This window comes from Pogona vitticeps, chromosome 2 (genome assembly GCF_051106095.1).
Source record: "Pogona vitticeps strain Pit_001003342236 chromosome 2, PviZW2.1, whole genome shotgun sequence".
Taxonomy (NCBI): Eukaryota; Metazoa; Chordata; class Lepidosauria; order Squamata; family Agamidae; genus Pogona; species Pogona vitticeps.
The window spans coordinates 133724883-133742355 of NC_135784.1; the positions used below are offsets into that span (position 1 = coordinate 133724883).

The 17473-nt window shown below is 46.7% G+C and overlaps 1 protein-coding gene across 4 annotated transcripts in view; it reads left to right on the top strand.

Annotated features, from left to right (window-relative positions):
- Positions 1 to 16149, top strand: part of RHBDF2 (rhomboid 5 homolog 2) — an 81109-nt gene extending 64960 nt beyond the window's left edge. For all 4 annotated transcript variants that reach the window (XM_072990482.2, XM_072990484.2, XM_072990483.2 and 1 more), the window contains exon 18: positions 14615 to 16149. In XM_072990482.2, coding sequence (XP_072846583.2) covers positions 14615 to 15034 — 420 coding nt within the window. In that variant the 3' untranslated portion in view covers positions 15035 to 16149. The remainder of the gene's footprint in view (positions 1 to 14614) is intronic.
- The last annotated feature ends 1324 nt before the right edge of the window (positions 16150 to 17473 follow it).

Here is a 17473-nt window from a genome sequence, read left to right on the forward strand (position 1 = left end):
ATTTAAACAACACACAGGGAAAATAAAATGATCAAGTGAATAAGATACAGTAACGTGGCTTAGTCTCAATCATACATACACCAGTTTGGTTCACACAGAACACCTTTCAATAAAGCACAGACCCTGAACCTATCAGTTCTGGCTTCCCATACAGACACCTGAACCTATCAGGCTGGTACTGACTGACACACAGTAGTACCCTGTCTGACACACAGACTCCCACACCAGCTTCTTCTCTCAGCTTCCTCCAGCTTCTTCTCCACACAAGCTCCACATATATATACAGTACAGCCCCTCCTCCTGATGTCCCGCCTTCCACTCCCCATAGGATGGAACTTTCCCTCCAAACCCATGACAGACAGGTAACATCAGTGCTGTATGTAACACCTCCCCTCTTTATAAGTTGTTTTGTAGGGGGAAAGCTAACGTGCTTTTCTCCAAAAAACAACCTGGATCCAAAACATACAAAAACAGTTATAAATTAACATACAATACCATACTTACTTATACTTACACTAGGATAAACATATCAATTAGGCATTTAAACATTTACCATTTCCAATACATCAAGTTACCTTTATTCATACAAACCAAGCATGTTTAATAAACAGGTACATTTAACCTTTGGTCACCAAAATATATACATAGTCCATGTTTCTTTCGCCGTCTTCATTCTTCGGGTCTTCTTGACAAGGCGTCAGCAACACAGTTCACTGACCCTCTGACCACCTTCACTTCAAAGTCATAGTCTTGCAGATTTAAAGCCCACCTCATAAGTTTGCTATTGTGGGTTTTCATTGTCTTTAACCATTGCAGTGGTGAATGGTCAGTGCTCAGAATAAAATGTCTTCCCCAGATGTAAGGTTTGGCCTTCTAGATCGCGTAGACTATGGCCAGGCACTCCTTCTCCACGGTTGCCAAATGTCTCTCACCTTTCTGGAGTTTCCTACTCAGGTAGGACACTGGATGCTGGTCACCATTTTCATCCTCCTGGCAAAGAACTGCTCCTACCCCGCTGTTAGATGCATCGGTGTAGATGATGAACTCCCGGTCGAAGTCTGGAGCACGCAGCACTGGATAGTTGATGAGGGCCTCCTTCAACCTCTGGAACGCCTCCTCACAGTCGCTGGTCCACGGGATGCGGTCATCAGTCTTCTTCCTCGTCAGATCGGTCAGCGGAGCCGCAATCTCGCTAAACCTCGGGATGAACTTTCTGTAGTAGCCCACAAACCCAAGAAATGATTTGACTTTTTTCTTGGTGTTGGGCCTGGGCCAATCACGAACTGCTTCTATCTTGGCCTCTAGGGGTTTTATCACTCCTCCCCCTACTATGTGACCCAAGTATTTTATTTCTGGGCTACCCAGCTGACACTTGCTCGCCTTTACTGTTAGCCCTGCTGCACTTAACCTCTGCAGCACTAACTCCAGGTGTTTCAGGTGATCTTCCCAGGTATTACTGAAGATCCCTATGTCGTCAATGTAGGCCACAGTAAAGTCACTGAGCCCTGCTAAGGTCTGGTCCATCAGCCTTTGGAATGTGGCTGGTGCATTTCTGAGACCAAAGCTCAGGACTCTAAACTCATAGAGACCAAAAGGGCTGCAAAAGGCGGTCTTTTCTTGATCCCTGGGATCAATTCTTAATTGCCAATATCCCTTTACCAGGTCCAATGAGGAAATGAACCGACAACCCCCTATGGTTTCAATCAGGTTGTCTAGCCTGGGCATTGGGTAGGCATCAGGAGTGGTTACGCGGTTTAATTTCCTGTAATCTACACAAAACCTAATGCTCCCATCAGGCTTGTCCACTAGGACTATCGGAGAGGACCAAGGACTAGAAGAGGGGACGATTATGTTCTCCCTAAGCATCTCGTCCAGCTCCTTCCGCACCTTGTCCCTATAGGGTCCCGTCACTCGGTATGGGGATACTGCTTGCGGGGGTGCATCCCCTGTGTGGATCCGATGCATCACTCCCTTCACTATCCCCGGCTTATTGGAAAACACCTTTTGATATTTGATGAGCAGAATTTTTAGTTCTTGCTGCTGGTCTTGGGTGAGTGCAGGACTGATCTTTACCTCCTCTGGGTTGTATTTTACTTCCCCTCTACCCTCCCAGAAGGGTAATTCAGCTTCCTCACTCTCAGCTGCTTTTATCGCAAATAAAACCCTCTGTTCCCCTCTGTAGTAGGGTTTTAGGGCATTCACATGTACCACCCTCCTTGCTTGGTTTTCCTCCTGCTCTATAAGGTAGTTCAGATCTGACATCTTGGAAATGACCCTATATGGTCCTGCCCATTTGAGCTGCAGTTTGTTCTCTCTGCAGGGCCTAAGCCAAAGCACTTCCTCCCCTGGGTCAAAGTGCCTCTCTCTGGCTTTGTGGTCATACCATGTTTTCTGTCTGACCTTCTGAGCTTGCAGGTTTTCTGCTGCTAGCTCTAGGTTTCTCTTTAGGTCATTCATCAAGGTGTCTATGTATGTCACAACGTCTTGTGGGTCATCCTGGGTGATCTGCTCCCAATTTTGTTTGATCAAATCAAGGGGCCCTTTCACCCTTCTCCCAAATAAAAGTTCAAACGGACTGAACCCGGTACTGGCTTGTGGCACTGATCGATAAGCAAACAAAAGGGATTGCAGCTTCTGGTCCCAATTGTTTGGATTCTCTGCCAAGTAAGCCCTAATCATGCGCATTAGAGTCCCATTGAACTTCTCAGTTAACCCATTACTTTCAGGGTGATAGGCAGTGGTTTCCTTGTGTTTAATTCCACAGATTTGCCATAACCGTTTCATGAGCTTCGATGTAAACGATGCGCCCAAATCTGTGATTATTTCTGAGGCAAATCCCATCCTGGACATATACCCCACCAAGGCATCTGCCACTGTGTTAGTTTCAATGTTAGTCAAGGGAATGGCTTCAGGGTACCTCGTGGCATGGTCCACAATGGTGAGAATGAACCGGTTCCCCCTCTTTGTGGCCTTGGGCAAAGGTCCCACAATATCCACCCCTATGCATTTGAACGGAGTGTCAATCACAGGCAAAGGGCACAACTTTGCTTTGGTCCTGTCAAGGTTATTCCCCTGCCTCTGACACACATCACATTGTTTACAGAACTCTTTGATCTGCTTCCCTATGTCAGGCCAGTAAAAATTCTGTGTGATTCTCTGCTGTGTTTTGTTCACCCCTAAGTGCGCGGCAAACACGTCAGAGTGCCCCCTTTGTAAGATCATGGGGCGATACTTTTCAGGTACCACTAGCTGACTTCTGATCCCATCTCCCCCTTTTGAGATATTCCTCAGGGTCTCTCTATATAAAATCCCCTTTTCTTCACGAAATCTCACTGGGGTTTCAGGTGTTAGCTGGGTGTCGGTCACCTGTTCAAAACACTTTTGGAGAGTGGCGTCTGCCTTTTGCTCTTGGCCAAATCTGCTGTCCGTGGTCAAGGTTTCCACCACAGCCTCGGAACTCCCTTCACCTGCTTCCGTCTCGGGCTCATCAGTACCCCCCTGAACTGTCCCTGTGGTGGCTTGTGAACGTGTAATCACTAGCACCCGTTTCACATGTTCAGCCAGGTCATTTCCCACGAGCACGGCTGCTGGCAGAGTCGATGAAATCGCTAGCCGCCAAACTCCCCTCCAGCCTTGAAAGTTCACAGGTACCTCAGCTACTGGCAGCGAGATCACCTGTCCCTCAATCCCTGCCACCTTTATGCTCTCATTTGGGATTACATACTCCCTAGGAATAATATCTGGATGGCACAGGGTCACCTGGGAACAAGTATCCCTTAACCCCCGATACTGATGGTCAAGTATTCCTACGTCCACCCCTGCTGTTTCAAACAACTGTGAATCTGTTCTCACAAGTAAGCAGCGCCTGACCTCCACAAGAGGACCATTTTCCTCAGCCTGATCAGCAGATGTAACTGTTCCAGATTGAGTCGCCATGGCAACAGGCTCCCTCTGTGGCAAGGAGCTTTGCTCTTTCTGGACACAGAACACAGCTTTTGGCTTGGTTCCACTCAAATCATGAGGCACAATTCCTTTTAGCTGCTTTAATTTCTCACACTCTGAGATTAGATGGCCCTTTCCTTGACAGAAATAACACTTTCTGCTGTATTTTGAGTCTTTCTCATCTTGTTTTGGTTTTCCCTCTAAAATCTGAGGTCTTGGTTTCGTGTCTGAGGGCTTCCCTTCACCATGGGCCCCTCCCACTTGCTGGTTTCTTCCTGGTCCCTGAGAGTACTTGCTGTAGGTTTCTTTGGGTCTACCTATCGATTTCCCCTCATCACCTAAGGGCTTTCTGATTTGATAAATAAAATCTGCAATCTCGGCCGCCTCCGCCACAGATTTCGGTTTCCTTTCCCTCACCTGGAATTTCAGTTCCCCATGCAGGACTGAATAGAACTGTTCCAGCGCTATCAAGTCTTTGAGCTGCTGAAAGGTCTCTGTCCCCTCCTGAGATAGCCATTTCTCTAGCAGCCTCACCAGTTGGGCCCCCACTTGGGTAAAAGTCTGCTCTGGTTTCTTTGTGAGTGACCTGAATCTTTGTCTCAGCTGTTCCGCATTTATCCCATGTCTGGCAAACACCAGTTTTTTAAACTCTGCGAAATCTTTTAGCAGTTCCTCTGGCATCTCTGCATAGACTTCTGCCAGGCTGCCACTGATTAAAGATCGCATGATGGTCATCTTCTCAGTTTCCCTTACTGAGAAGTCCACAAACGCTCTTTCCACTAGGGAAAAGAACACCTCAGGGCAATCTCCCTTGTGGTATACAGGGAATTTCTTCAGGTCAGTTTTAGACAATTGGCCCCCCTCAGAATCCCTATTGTTATTATTGTTCTGATTCAACAGTTCCAATTTTCTCAACTCAAACGCCATTTTCTCTCTCTCCAATGCCAATTCAAATTGTCTGTGTTTCTCTCTTTCCCTTTGCTCCATTTCCCTCACCCTCAGTTCATGCTGTTGGGCTAGGAGCATTTTTCTGAGTTCTGGGTTCTGTTCTCCCGTGCTGTCATCCTGCACTGAGCCAAATTCATCCTCAGAACCTTGGTCTACTTGGGGTTCCCTCGCTTCACCCATTTCTGCCATTTGGCTTCGAGTCAAGGGCATAATCCCCCCCCAGAACAGGCTGCTTTCAAAAGTCAAGCCTCAGAATAAAGCGACCACTTTTTTTTTCTTTTGCCTCAGAACCAGCCTTCTATAGATTGCTGCTGTTCTTCAGCACTAACTTGCAACTGTTGCCAGCCAGAGTCCACCCCCCTCTGCTAGGCCTCTCAGCAGACAAGCTAGATCACTGCTACTTCACACAGCTTTGCCTCAGCCTTTTCCCGCCAAAACAGGTTGCCTCAGAGCTCCCTAATCTAGTCTCCCCAGTTGGCACGTTCTTCCACTAGCGCACCTCCCCGTGAGGTACGCCTAGAAGATTACCTACGCGCTCTCAGATTGTCCCTGACTAGACCCCCCTTGCTCTGGGCACACTTGCCAAGGCTTTGCTGGACCACTGGACAACTGGACCAGTCGTATCCCACACGCTGGACACCAATCAGTGTGACAACCCCAGACCTACTGGAGGATGCCACAGTTTCACTAAGCTGCCACCAACCATTCCCTGTAAGAAGTCACACAGACCAGGGATGGATTTTTAACAAATAAAAGAATAAGGTTTATTTAAACAACACACAGGGAAAATAAAATGATCAAGTGAATAAGATACAGTAACGTGGCTTAGTCTCAATCATACATACACCAGTTTGGTTCACACAGAACACCTTTCAATAAAGCACAGACCCTGAACCTATCAGTTCTGGCTTCCCATACAGACACCTGAACCTATCAGGCTGGTACTGACTGACACACAGTAGTACCCTGTCTGACACACAGACTCCCACACCAGCTTCTTCTCTCAGCTTCCTCCAGCTTCTTCTCCACACAAGCTCCACATATATATACAGTACAGCCCCTCCTCCTGATGTCCCGCCTTCCACTCCCCATAGGATGGAACTTTCCCTCCAAACCCATGACAGACAGGTAACATCAGTGCTGTATGTAACAAGAGGCTCTTCCCATAACACCACAACTTTTTTAAAGAGAATTTTTGGAGGTGTTGCAGATCTCTTAACACTCCTTGCAGCTTGTACCATTTCCCAGACAGATGCATTGAGACGAACATGTTTAACCTTTATTAGTTTTTAGTTCATTTCAGGGTGAAGATGAACTGCAGTCTCCCATAAAAAGCTGTGGGGGAAGAGAGTTGTCAGTGTGGCATGGTCCAAAAACGCCTAGGCCTGTGAATGCCTTGCAGTGGAGTGGCCAGGCCAGGTTCTCTAGGGCCGTGGTGACTAACCGGGGGGGGGGGGGGTTGGGGGTTGGTGCAAAAGCCAGTCTCCAAGCCTTCCCCTTTCCCAGGGGCCACAAGAGGAGTGGTTTCTGGAGCTTTTCTCTGTACAAAGCAGGTGCTCCACCCTCAGCCACTGCTGAAGGCATTCCCATTTGGCACCATGCATGGCAGGCTTTAAACCACCAAGCTCTGCTATTACTGGAGATAACACAGTTTAGGCAGCTGGTGTTGCTGGTTACATTCTGTCAAGTTGGAACTAATTTATAGCAGTCCTAACCAGGGCTTTCAAGGTAAGTGAAATATTTTAGGAGTGGCTTTAAGAGTTCCACATCTCCAGCAAGCTTCCATGACTGGGCAGGGATTTGAATCCAGGCCTCCAGAGCCCTAGTCCATCACGCTGTCCACTACACCACACTGGGTGGTGTGCCCATCCAAAATTGGTGACAGTTATCTCAGGAAAAAGGGAGGATGTTAACCTGGCGTTTGTTGCAATAGAAATACAGTATTGTTCTTCAACGTGGTCTCTATGAATCCACACTAGTGGGTAAAGACAGCGCCTGCACTGGCCTCTCGGAATCTTCTAGAGCAGTGGTTCTTAACCTTTTTGAAAGAAACACCCCCTTGAGCCGTTGAGGAAGTTATTGCCCCCCTCCCCATGGTGATGATATTTATTTATTTATTTATTTATTTATTTATTTATTTATTTATTTATTTATTTAAGACACTTAAATCCAATGACGCCTGAAAACAAAATTAAATTCCAAGAAAATGAAATGCCCCCCAAAAAGTAACATCTAATGATTTAGTTGCAAGTGAATTTTAAGACACAAAAAGAAATATAAAAAGGGCATAAAAACAAATGGAGGAACTAAAAATTTCAAGACAAAAAGTCTGAAACTAAATTAAAATTGGAGGAAAATGTATATTCATGCACACTGTAAAAAGGCTGCAGCCATCTTCACAGGTTTTGCTTGCTCCAGCGCCCCCCTACCGCCCCCCTTCTGCTCCAGCGCCCCCACGCCACCCCTTTTCGTTCTACCACCCCCCTGAAAAATGAAATCGCCCCCTGTTAAGAACCACTGTTCTAGAGCTATAGGGAAAAGTAACAAAGTTTAAGTTGCCCTGTATTACGCATGCTCCGCTTACCAAACCCCAGTTCCATTTTTTCCGCCAGCGGAGTTGGAACCTCTCAGTTAGAGCTGTGTTAAAAACAGTTTATTTCTTCATCATGTATTGACCTGGAATTGACTTTCGACTTCCCTATCTCTGTTGCCCTGATTACGGACCGTTTTGACTTCTCTTCTGCCTCTGGCGATCGTGCAAGTACCTAAATTGCTCTTAATTGCTGCTTATTTACCGCCCGCTGAGGCGCCACGCGCCTACCAGACTTGTTCTATTATCACTTCAATTGCTACCGGGCTTGTTCTATTATCGCCTCAACTGCTTGTTTGGCTTATGTCACCTAAAAGAGGCCCATTTAACCGCTGTTCGTCCTGCTCTAGGAAACGTCCCTTCTCAGACGGACATTCTCTCTGCGTTTTTTGTTTGGGGGAGACTCATTTAACTACCCACTGCAAACACTGCAAGGAATTCACTAAAGCTACCCTCAAGGCTCACCAACAAAGCCTAAAATACTTTTTGTGGAATCAAACCCTATCTGCTTCACAACCATCGGGCATCCTCGGTTCGTTCTGAAGTCAGAGTGCTTTCTCCACCTTCTCCTCAGCCTTCTAAAGAGAAGCCTAAGGAAAAGCCGGCAACCAAGAAAGCACTTACCAGTTCGTCTGCTCCATCGACATCCCAGGAGCTGAAACAGAAGAAGACTGCGGTTAAACAAAAAACTAAGTCCAAGAAACTCACTTTGGTCATACCTCCAGTCTCAACATCTCTTCCTTCACCCATACTAGAAGACTCGTCTCGGGATCGAGATTCGACATCGGTGATGGGCGCCTCTTTACCACCTCGACAGGAACCTCCTGTCGACATCGAGAGGTTGCCAACCGCTAGCCAGCTAGCACAAGCCTTTGCTGGCATAGCTAATACCCCTACTAGCCCTGTTTTAACCGGGCGGGCATCTCAATCCCAATCTTCAGCATCGGGATCTCTTGGCTCCAAGTCTCCTCCTCCACCTCGAGGGAGACCAGAGAAGCCTTTGGATGTTCCCTCTCCCCGACGTCCTTCAACGGATCACGATGAGGGACCTCCATTGAAAAAACCTCGACGCCGACACAGGCATAGACACGGCTATGGCTTCGATGTCGAAAAACGCAGGAAGCATCGACACCAAGAGGATACCTCCTTCTCTGATTCAGATGACAGTGCTGAAAAAAGAAAATCACACCGTTGACGTCGGAGGGATTATTCGTCTGAATCGTCCTCGACGTCGAGGGACCGCAGAAAAAGAAGAAAGAGGACACGCCATACTTCTTCTTCATCCTCACTGTCTGTCTCACCACCGAAAAGACATTGACACCGAAAACATCTTGGTGTCGACACACAGGGTCCATCGACGTCGACAGGAAAAGGACATCCACGTCGACGGGTCACAAATCTAATGATCAGCCTATAGAACCTCGTCCATCTCAGCCTACCAAGCCTCAGAGACCTACCACTGAGACAGAAAGAGGACAACATCCTAAGGTTTTTCCTGTCTCTGACGATGATCACCAAGTCTCTGGAGACTCTTCCGTTTAGGAAGAGGAGGTTACATCTGAGGCTTCCCTAGAGACACCTCTATCGGGAACCCTTGGGATCGGATGCTGCGGACATCCACCCTTCATCACCGTCTGAGGACTTCTCCTCCTACACTCAGATGGTTTCTCGGATGGCAACCACCTTAAGGATGGAAACTGAAAAATCACCCTCACGTGACGATGACCTGATCTTTGGTGACATCAACAAGGAGAGGTCTCATCCTGTCAGTCTCTCCTACGTACCTGAGTTACTGGACCTAATTATGGAATACTGGGAGCATCCTGCTAATTCTACTTCCATGTCCAGAACTGAAAACCTTTACCGGATTCATGGACCTAAAACTTCCTTCTTATTAAAGCGTCCAGCTCCAAATTCTCTGGTAGTGGAGTCCACTGCTTCCAAAATTCCTACTAAAGGACACGCTACCCCTTCCAATAAGGAGGGTAGGAAGCTTGAAGTTTTGGGTTGTCGCCTCTACACTATGACTACTTTTGTCCTCAGAGCAATTAACTACTTGGTAGCCATGGGGGCTTACCAGAAGCAGCTCTGGGCAAGAGTCCTACCAGCTCTGCAAGTCGCCCCAGATGATATTAGGCAGCTGTGCCTCAATGCTCATGCTGAGGTCCTAACAGTTTCTAAACATCAGCGTTTGGCATCCCTTCACATTGCTGATGCCACCGCGAAGAATTTGGCCTCTATCATCACTTTGAGGCGTCATGCCTGGTTGAGATCAGCCAATATTATGGACGACATAAAAACCAGGATAGAGAATTTACCTTTTGACGCCTCGGGCCTATTTAGTGAAAAGACGGACAAAAATCTTGGAAACCTACACAAAAGTAAGAAGACAGCAAAGTCTTACTCCATACAACAGCAGCCAAGGACCGGGAAGTTTCAATGGCATCTCAAATATTCTCAACAACCATACCAGCAATCCACTTCCAATACTTACCGTTCCTTCAGGAACCAGGGTCAGCCAAGGCCCTCTCAGGCATCCTCATCCACTTCAAGTTTTAAGGCACAATCAAACCTCAAACGTCAATCCTACAAGGCACCTGGTAGGAAGTCAAAACAATATCTTTGACTTCACCAGAATCCTCTCAAGTGTCGACCACACAATCCGCCTGTCTCCTCATCTTCACAACTGGCTCAAGATAACTAAGGACTCCTGGGTCTTAAACATTATAAGCTCAGGCTACCGGCTGGAGTTTATAGAATTGCCTCCTCTAGGATGGGTCAAGCCTACATCGTTCGATCCCATCCTAGAAGAAGAGATTCTCACTCATCTTGCAAAACAAGCCATCCAGAAGGGACCAAACCGGGACATACAAAACGGGTTCTACTCCCGGTGCTTCACAGTACCCAAGAAGGACGGGGGCTTAAGACCAATTCTGGATCTGAGGGACTTGAATACCTACCTCAAACCACGCCGTTTCAGGATGGTCACTTTAGAAGCAATCATTCACCTGTTGAAGAGAGGAGACTGGTTTGTTGTTGTGGATCTAAAGGATGCATATTTCCACACCACCATCCATCAAAAGTACAGGAAATATCTGCGTCTAATCTTCATGGACACCATTTACCAATATGTGGCTCTTCCATTCGGCCTCTCAGCAGCTCCTAGGACCTTTACCAAAGGCATGGCCCCAGTAGCAGCTTATCTCCGTCTACAGTTAGTTAGGCATCCTTCAGTCTCGAAAGACTGTGGTAACGTGCTCTGTATGGAGGACTTGGAACAGCGTCTAGTGTGGCTGAGGAGGCCAATTCGAGAGTGACAATCCCTTCCACACTGAAGACAAATGCAATCTGTCCCCTGTCCAGCTCCCTGCTTTTGCTGCTTTTGTGACTTCCTCTTCACCTCGGCCTGCTGGATAAGGGTCTCTTCAAATTGGGAGAGGCCGTGATGCAATGCCTACCTCCAGGCTGAACGCTCAGATGTCAGGGTTTCCCATCTGTTGAGGTCTATTCCTAAGGCCTTCAGATATTGCTTGCAGATATCCTTGTCTCGCAACCGTGGTCTCCCTCTGGGGCGATTTCCCTGCACTAATTCTCCATACAGGAGATCCTTTGGAATCCGACCATCAGCCATTCTCACGAGGTGCCCAAGCCAACGTAGACGTCGCTGTTTCAGTAATGTGTACATGCTGAAAATTCCGGCTCGTTCTAGGACTACTCTGTTTGGAACTTTGTCCTGCCAGGTGATACCAAAAATCCGTCGGAGGCAACGCATATGGAAGGTGTTCAGCTTCCTCTCCTGCCGTGCACAAAGGGTCCAGGACTACTGCAGTACAGGAGTGTGCTCAGGACACAGGCTCTATAGACCTGGATCTTGGTATGTGTTGTCAGCTTCTTATTGAGCCATATTCTCTTTGTGAGTCTAGAGAACATGGTAGCTGCTTTGCCATTGCGTTTATCCAGCTCGACATCCAGAAAGAGGGTGTCAGAGATGGTTGAGCCAAGGTACACAAAGTCATGAACAACCTCCAATTCTTGTGTGGAGATGGTAATAGAAGGAGGTGAGTCCACGCCCTGGCCCATGACTTGTGTTTTCTTTAGGCTGATCGTTAGTCCAAAGTCTTGGCAGGCCTTGCTGAAACGATTCATGAGTTGTTGGAGGTCTTCAGCAGAGTGGGCAACAATGGCTGCATCATCTGCAAAGAGGAAGTCCCGCATGCATTTCAGTTGGACTTTGGTCTTCGCTCTCAATCTAGAGAGGTTAAAGAGCTTACAAGGCTCTGTATCCGTCTACAAGGGATACAGGTTTACCCTTACATCGACGACTGGCTGATTGTGTCCAAATCCAAAGCAAGAGCAATCAAGGACACACAGTATGTTCTTCACACCCTACAAGCACTAGGCCTGTCAATAAACTACGAAAAGTCCCACTTGGAACCATCTCAAGTGATGGACTACATCGGGGCAAGACTAGACTCAGTCCATGCTCGCATGTTTCTACCACCAGAGCGCATACGAAAAATAAGGGCAGTTCAGAATTGCAAGCCCCAGGGCAGAGTGTCAGCAAAACACGCACAACATCTTCTGGGTCTCATGGCATCAACAACTTGTGCCTTATCCACACTCGCCTCAAGATGCACTCCCTTCAGTCTTGGCTGCTTGCTCTATTCAATCCTCTGCAGGACAGTCAGCGTAAGCGTCTAACAGTCACACCAGATCTAGCAGAACAACTTCAGTGGTGGACATTCCTACCACATCTTCTCATAGGCCAACTTTTTCTACCCCTGCAGTTGACACGTCAGGTCACAATGGACGCCAGTCCCCTAGGTTGGGAAGCCCACTGCGAGGGACACCAAATTCACGCCCTTTGGTCCCCTCAAGAAGCTTTGCTTCACATCAATCACCTGGAGCTGATAGCGGTGATGAAGGTGCACAGAGCATTTCTCCCTCTGGTGAAGGGCAGAGCGATACAAGTGGTCATAGAAAACACTATGACCATGTTCTATGTAAACAAGCAGGGAGGAACACGGTCAAAGTCCCTTCTGTTCCTGGCAGTCCACCTGTGGGAGTGGTGCTACCAACAGCACATCTTTCTTGTGGCCATCCATGTCTCCACGATGGACAGTCAGCTGGCAGACGAGTTGAGCAGCTGCTCGTTTCAATCTCACGAGTGGGAACTTGATCAGAAGGTGTTCCTCAGTCTGTGCCACAAGTGGGGACATCCATCCATACACATGTTCGCGACACAGAACAAGAAATGTGACAAATATGCTTCCCGTGCAGGAAAGGGCAAAGGGTCCCTAGGGGATGCCTTTACGGTCCCATGGAACAAACACCTCTATCTCTTTCCACCAAATACCCATCATTCAAAGAGCCCTAGTCAGGGCACTTCAGATGGAAGCGGAGGCAATCTTCATTGCTCCTTGGTGGCCACGACAACCATGGTTCTCCATGCTCCTGCAATCAGCAGTGGACAAGATAAGGTTACCCCTTCTTCCACATCTGATCACTCAGAACGACGGGAACATCCTTCATCCGGACCTGGAATCTTTCCACTTGACAGCGTGGAGGATTTCCCATCAATAACAGAAGTTATTGAGAAAGCAAGGAAACCGGCCACTAAGCTACTCTACAAATACAAGTGGCAAAACTTTCTCAAGTTTACTGAGGAGCGCAAACTGCAGTCTTCACCTGTGGCTTTGTCTACACTCCTCCTCTATCTTCGGCATCTGTTTGACCTGGGACTTTCCAAGTCTGCCTTTCAGCCCCATGGCTCTGAGTCATCCAGGTGGTTTTCACATCCCAACTAAAAGCCTTCTTCAAGGGTCTGTCCAACATGAGACCTCTTCTAAAGAGACCTGTACCACAATGGTCACTCCAAATGGTGCTTCATTGCCTCACTCGCCATCCGTTTGAGCCCATGGCTTCCTGTGACCTTCGGTTGCTCTCATTCAAGACTTTATTCCTGGTGGCCATCACTTCCGCTCGTAGAGCTAGTGAATTGGCAGCACTTCATGTGGACTCCCCATACCTTCAGTTCTTCAAAGATAAGGTGGTTTTACACCCTGATGTTTCTTTCCTCCCTAAAGTGGTTTCCGAGTTCCACGTTAACCAGCCTTTAATATTACCAACTTTGTTTCCTGATCCAGTTACCGACGTTGAGCGCATGCTCCACTCTTTAGATGTTCGGAGAGCATTGGCTTATTATATCACTAGAACTAAAGACTTTAGGAAAGTACCAAGACTGTTCCTCTGTTTCTACGGTCAGCGTAAAGGTTCCGCTGCTTCTTCTTCTACTCTGTCCAGATGGTTGGTTTCCACCATTTCTCTGGCCGATGAATTGCAGAACAAGCCTCTCCCTGAAGATCTCAGAGCTCATTCCACCAGAGCTGTTGCCACATCCACGGCCCTGCTGCGAGGAGTTGACATCCAGGACATTTCCAGAGCAGCTACATGGTACAATGTGTCTACCTTTGTTACACATTACAGACTGGACCTCCGGGCCAAGAATGAGACCAAGTTTGGGAGAGCTGTGCTTACATCAATTCTACAGTGGCGGCCCTCCTTCCGGTAAGTGAGCTTGCTAGTCACCCACTAGTGTGGATTCATAGAGACCACGTTGAAGAAGGACAGGTTACTTACCTATAAACATGGTTCTTCAAGTGGATCTCTATGAATACACACATCCTGCCCAACCTCCCCACTGTCCGTCACTGTATGGTCGAGTCCAACTCCAACTATGTGGCGGGCGGATGGAACTGTGGTTTAGCGGGCGGAGCATGCGCAATACAGGGCAACTTAAACTTTGTTACTTTTCCCTATAGCTCTAGAAGATTCTGAGAGGCCAGTGCAGACACTGTCTTTACCCACTAGTGTGTATTCATAGAGATCCACTTGAAGAACCATGTTTACAGGTAAGTAACCTGTCCTTTTTGTTCCTTGATCAGCAAATCAACTGTGATGGCTTGGGTGGAATTAATGGTAGCTTTAGAATTTGAAGCTGTGAATTTAGACAAGACCATGGTGGTTAAAGCTTCATGATATCTTCTGGATACTGAATGGTTTGACAATCAAGTTGAACTGAGAGGACAGTGCATCTTGTGATAATGTGTTTTTACTGTTTCTCTTCCTCCTTAGGTGGGGCCAGCAGGATCCCAGTTTGGCTTGCTAGCCTGCCTGTTTGTGGAACTGATTCAGAGCTGGCAAGTCCTAGAGAAACCCTGGAAGGCTTTCCTGAATCTTTTTGGGATTGTCCTTTTTCTCTTTATCTGTGGCCTCCTGCCATGGATCGACAACATTGCACATATCTTTGGCTTCCTCAGTGGCCTCTTGCTTTCCTTTGCCTTCCTGCCTTATATCACCTTTGGCACAGTAGACAAGTACCGCAAACGGGCCATGATCATTGTCTCGCTGCTAGTCTTCATTGGCCTCTTTGCATCTCTTGTGATCTGGCTCTACGTGTACCCGATTAACTGGCAATGGACTGAGTATTTAACCTGCCTGCCTTTCACTACCAAGTTCTGTGAAAAATATGATTTGGACCAAGTCTTGCATTGATGAAGTTGGGAGGCTGTTGAATGGGCTCAGTGGAGAATTGAAACATGCCAGATTTCGAAGAGCAAAGGATGGGCAGGAGGGCAATGCCTGTGGCCCAAACTAAAGTATCTTTGCTCCCAGCCTCCCTTTGGAATTCCCCAGGAACCGCTCATGAAACATCAGGTACCAAGTGCTGAAGCAGAAGCTGAGCAAATCTCCTTACTATCTGGGTGGGAGTGAGAGAGTATTAGCAGACTGAAACACTTATACCTTCCTCTGTAACACTTCTGGACATTAGGTAGCCTTTATCAGCAGGTATTACTGTGGAGCAAGATCATTCATGCAGTGCTGCCTTGACTCTTGAGCTCTAAATGGCTCAGAGTTCACCTGTTACCGGAAGCCCTCCCAGTGTAGTGCCTGCAGCAGATAATCAGGTCTGCAAAAAGTTTGATGTCAGGACCACCTCCCCAGAGTTTGCACTGTAGAAGATAATCAACCATCAATGTCTTTTAAGTCAAGTCCCATCTGATGTGCTGGCATGATCCAATGACACCCTTCATCTGCGGAGCTCCTCTGGCCCTTTCGGGGGGCAGATACCTACCAGGAAGTGACTTTTAAACAGCACCTTAAAGTGAAGTACCATCCCATTGAAGTGCTTATATTTACCATCTGCAGGGTTCTGTGGTCTCCTTTTTTTAAAATGCAATTCCTGGTTTTGGGAATTCTTTTCCTAATACTTTTTTGGCATAAGTTGGTGCTTGGACTTCACGGCAGTCTTTGCTGCATTTAGTGCCTTTTTTGTGGTACTAGGAATTGTACTGTGAAAACAATCCCCCTTTTTTTGTCCCAAGGGGTATTTTTGTATATGGTTTGGTTTTTTGTTTTTTTTGTCTTAAGACATCTACAATCTATGTGTGTTACTATAGCCAAATATGTTTTTTGGCAAAAGAGCACTGATGTTTTCAAAGAAATCTTGTGCCATCTGTCGGAATTGCCTCTAGCCATTCCAATATCTACGAGGAGCCTGTTGGAAGGAGAGCTTCTCTTGAGGGAGGCCAGACATTTTCTAGAGTGACAAACAACATGGGGTGGGGGGCATTGTTTTTGTTTAGAATAAATACATCAATTTCAAACAAGCCAGTGAAAGTGATATTGTTTCTTTATGCCAGACCACGAATTGCTTCCATGCAGGTTAGTCATCTAAGAAAAACTGGGCAATCTGTATGTATTCCACTATTGCTCTGGATGGTTTTAGTAAGGAAAACAGTTATCTTTTATTTAATCCAAATTGACATAGTACATGCTTGGCATTCAAGTATGCAGTGGAAGTCAATGTTTTGAGTGCTCCAAACATTGGGCTGAGTTACTCTGGTTATATTGATCAGTATTAATCAACCCAGCCACAGCCTTCCTTTAAGCATATGGACGGGGTGGGAAACATGCACCCTTCAAGTCTTGTTGAAATACATCATTTTTCATCTTGGCTGTGCATTGCTGGCTACAGCTGATGGGATTGGTAGTTCAGTAACGTGGTGGATCCACACATTGCCCTTTCCTGGTTTATGAGGAACACTGGCCATTTGGAGCATGACTGACTCAGTATATTGCAGCTGAAATCCTGCTGGTGTAACTACACTGGCAGAAGGTTGATTATGTCATCAGCAAAGATGATTGTTCAGAACTTGAGCATTTCTTACTTCTGTCCTGTGGCTCCTGTGTAATCTGTTTCATCATAGGGAAGCTGTGGGGCGGAAGGAAGTCTTTAATTTAAAAAAAAACCCACAGCACTATTATGATAACATTACCAGTGGCAGCTGTGTTCAGTAGTTAGACTTCCTCCACCCGTCCTGCAGCTCCCAGACATTAGAAAAATGTATGGCATAGAAGTAGCAAGTAGTTAAGTTTGAAAAAAAAACCCATTCTACAAATGACAGCATCAGCCTTGTACAAATGTTATGCTGACAGGGTTTCAGCAAGTCCATTACAAGTTTATCAGTCTGCCTCTTGTCCATCATATTTTACTTTCTATTAAAACTCAGATCCTGACATGTTTTTGTGCTAATTCAAAATGTCCAATATTCCTTTAATTATCTCCAAAGAACTAATCTGGTTGACCATGCCTGCATTATGTGCAGTTGGTGAATTCTTCTCATCTTGTATCACTTGCATAGCTAAATATGTAAGTCTTCTCCAGTCTGTAAGTGCATTTGCACAGGGAGACCACCGTCGGTTCAAGCCCACAGTTGCCAGTGAGGTGACGCGTGCAGTGCAGTTAATGCTAGAAGAGCTTGTATTGATGGTCTTATGTCTTGCTTTCTCTTTCTCAAACAAAAGGATGTCTTGACACATTGTGAATCTCACTGGAGAAAAATGGGCAACAACTGCAAGATTTTCACTCCTTTATGACAGTGAAAAAGAGTGTTTTTCCGCAGCAACAGCATTCACACACACAAAAATGTT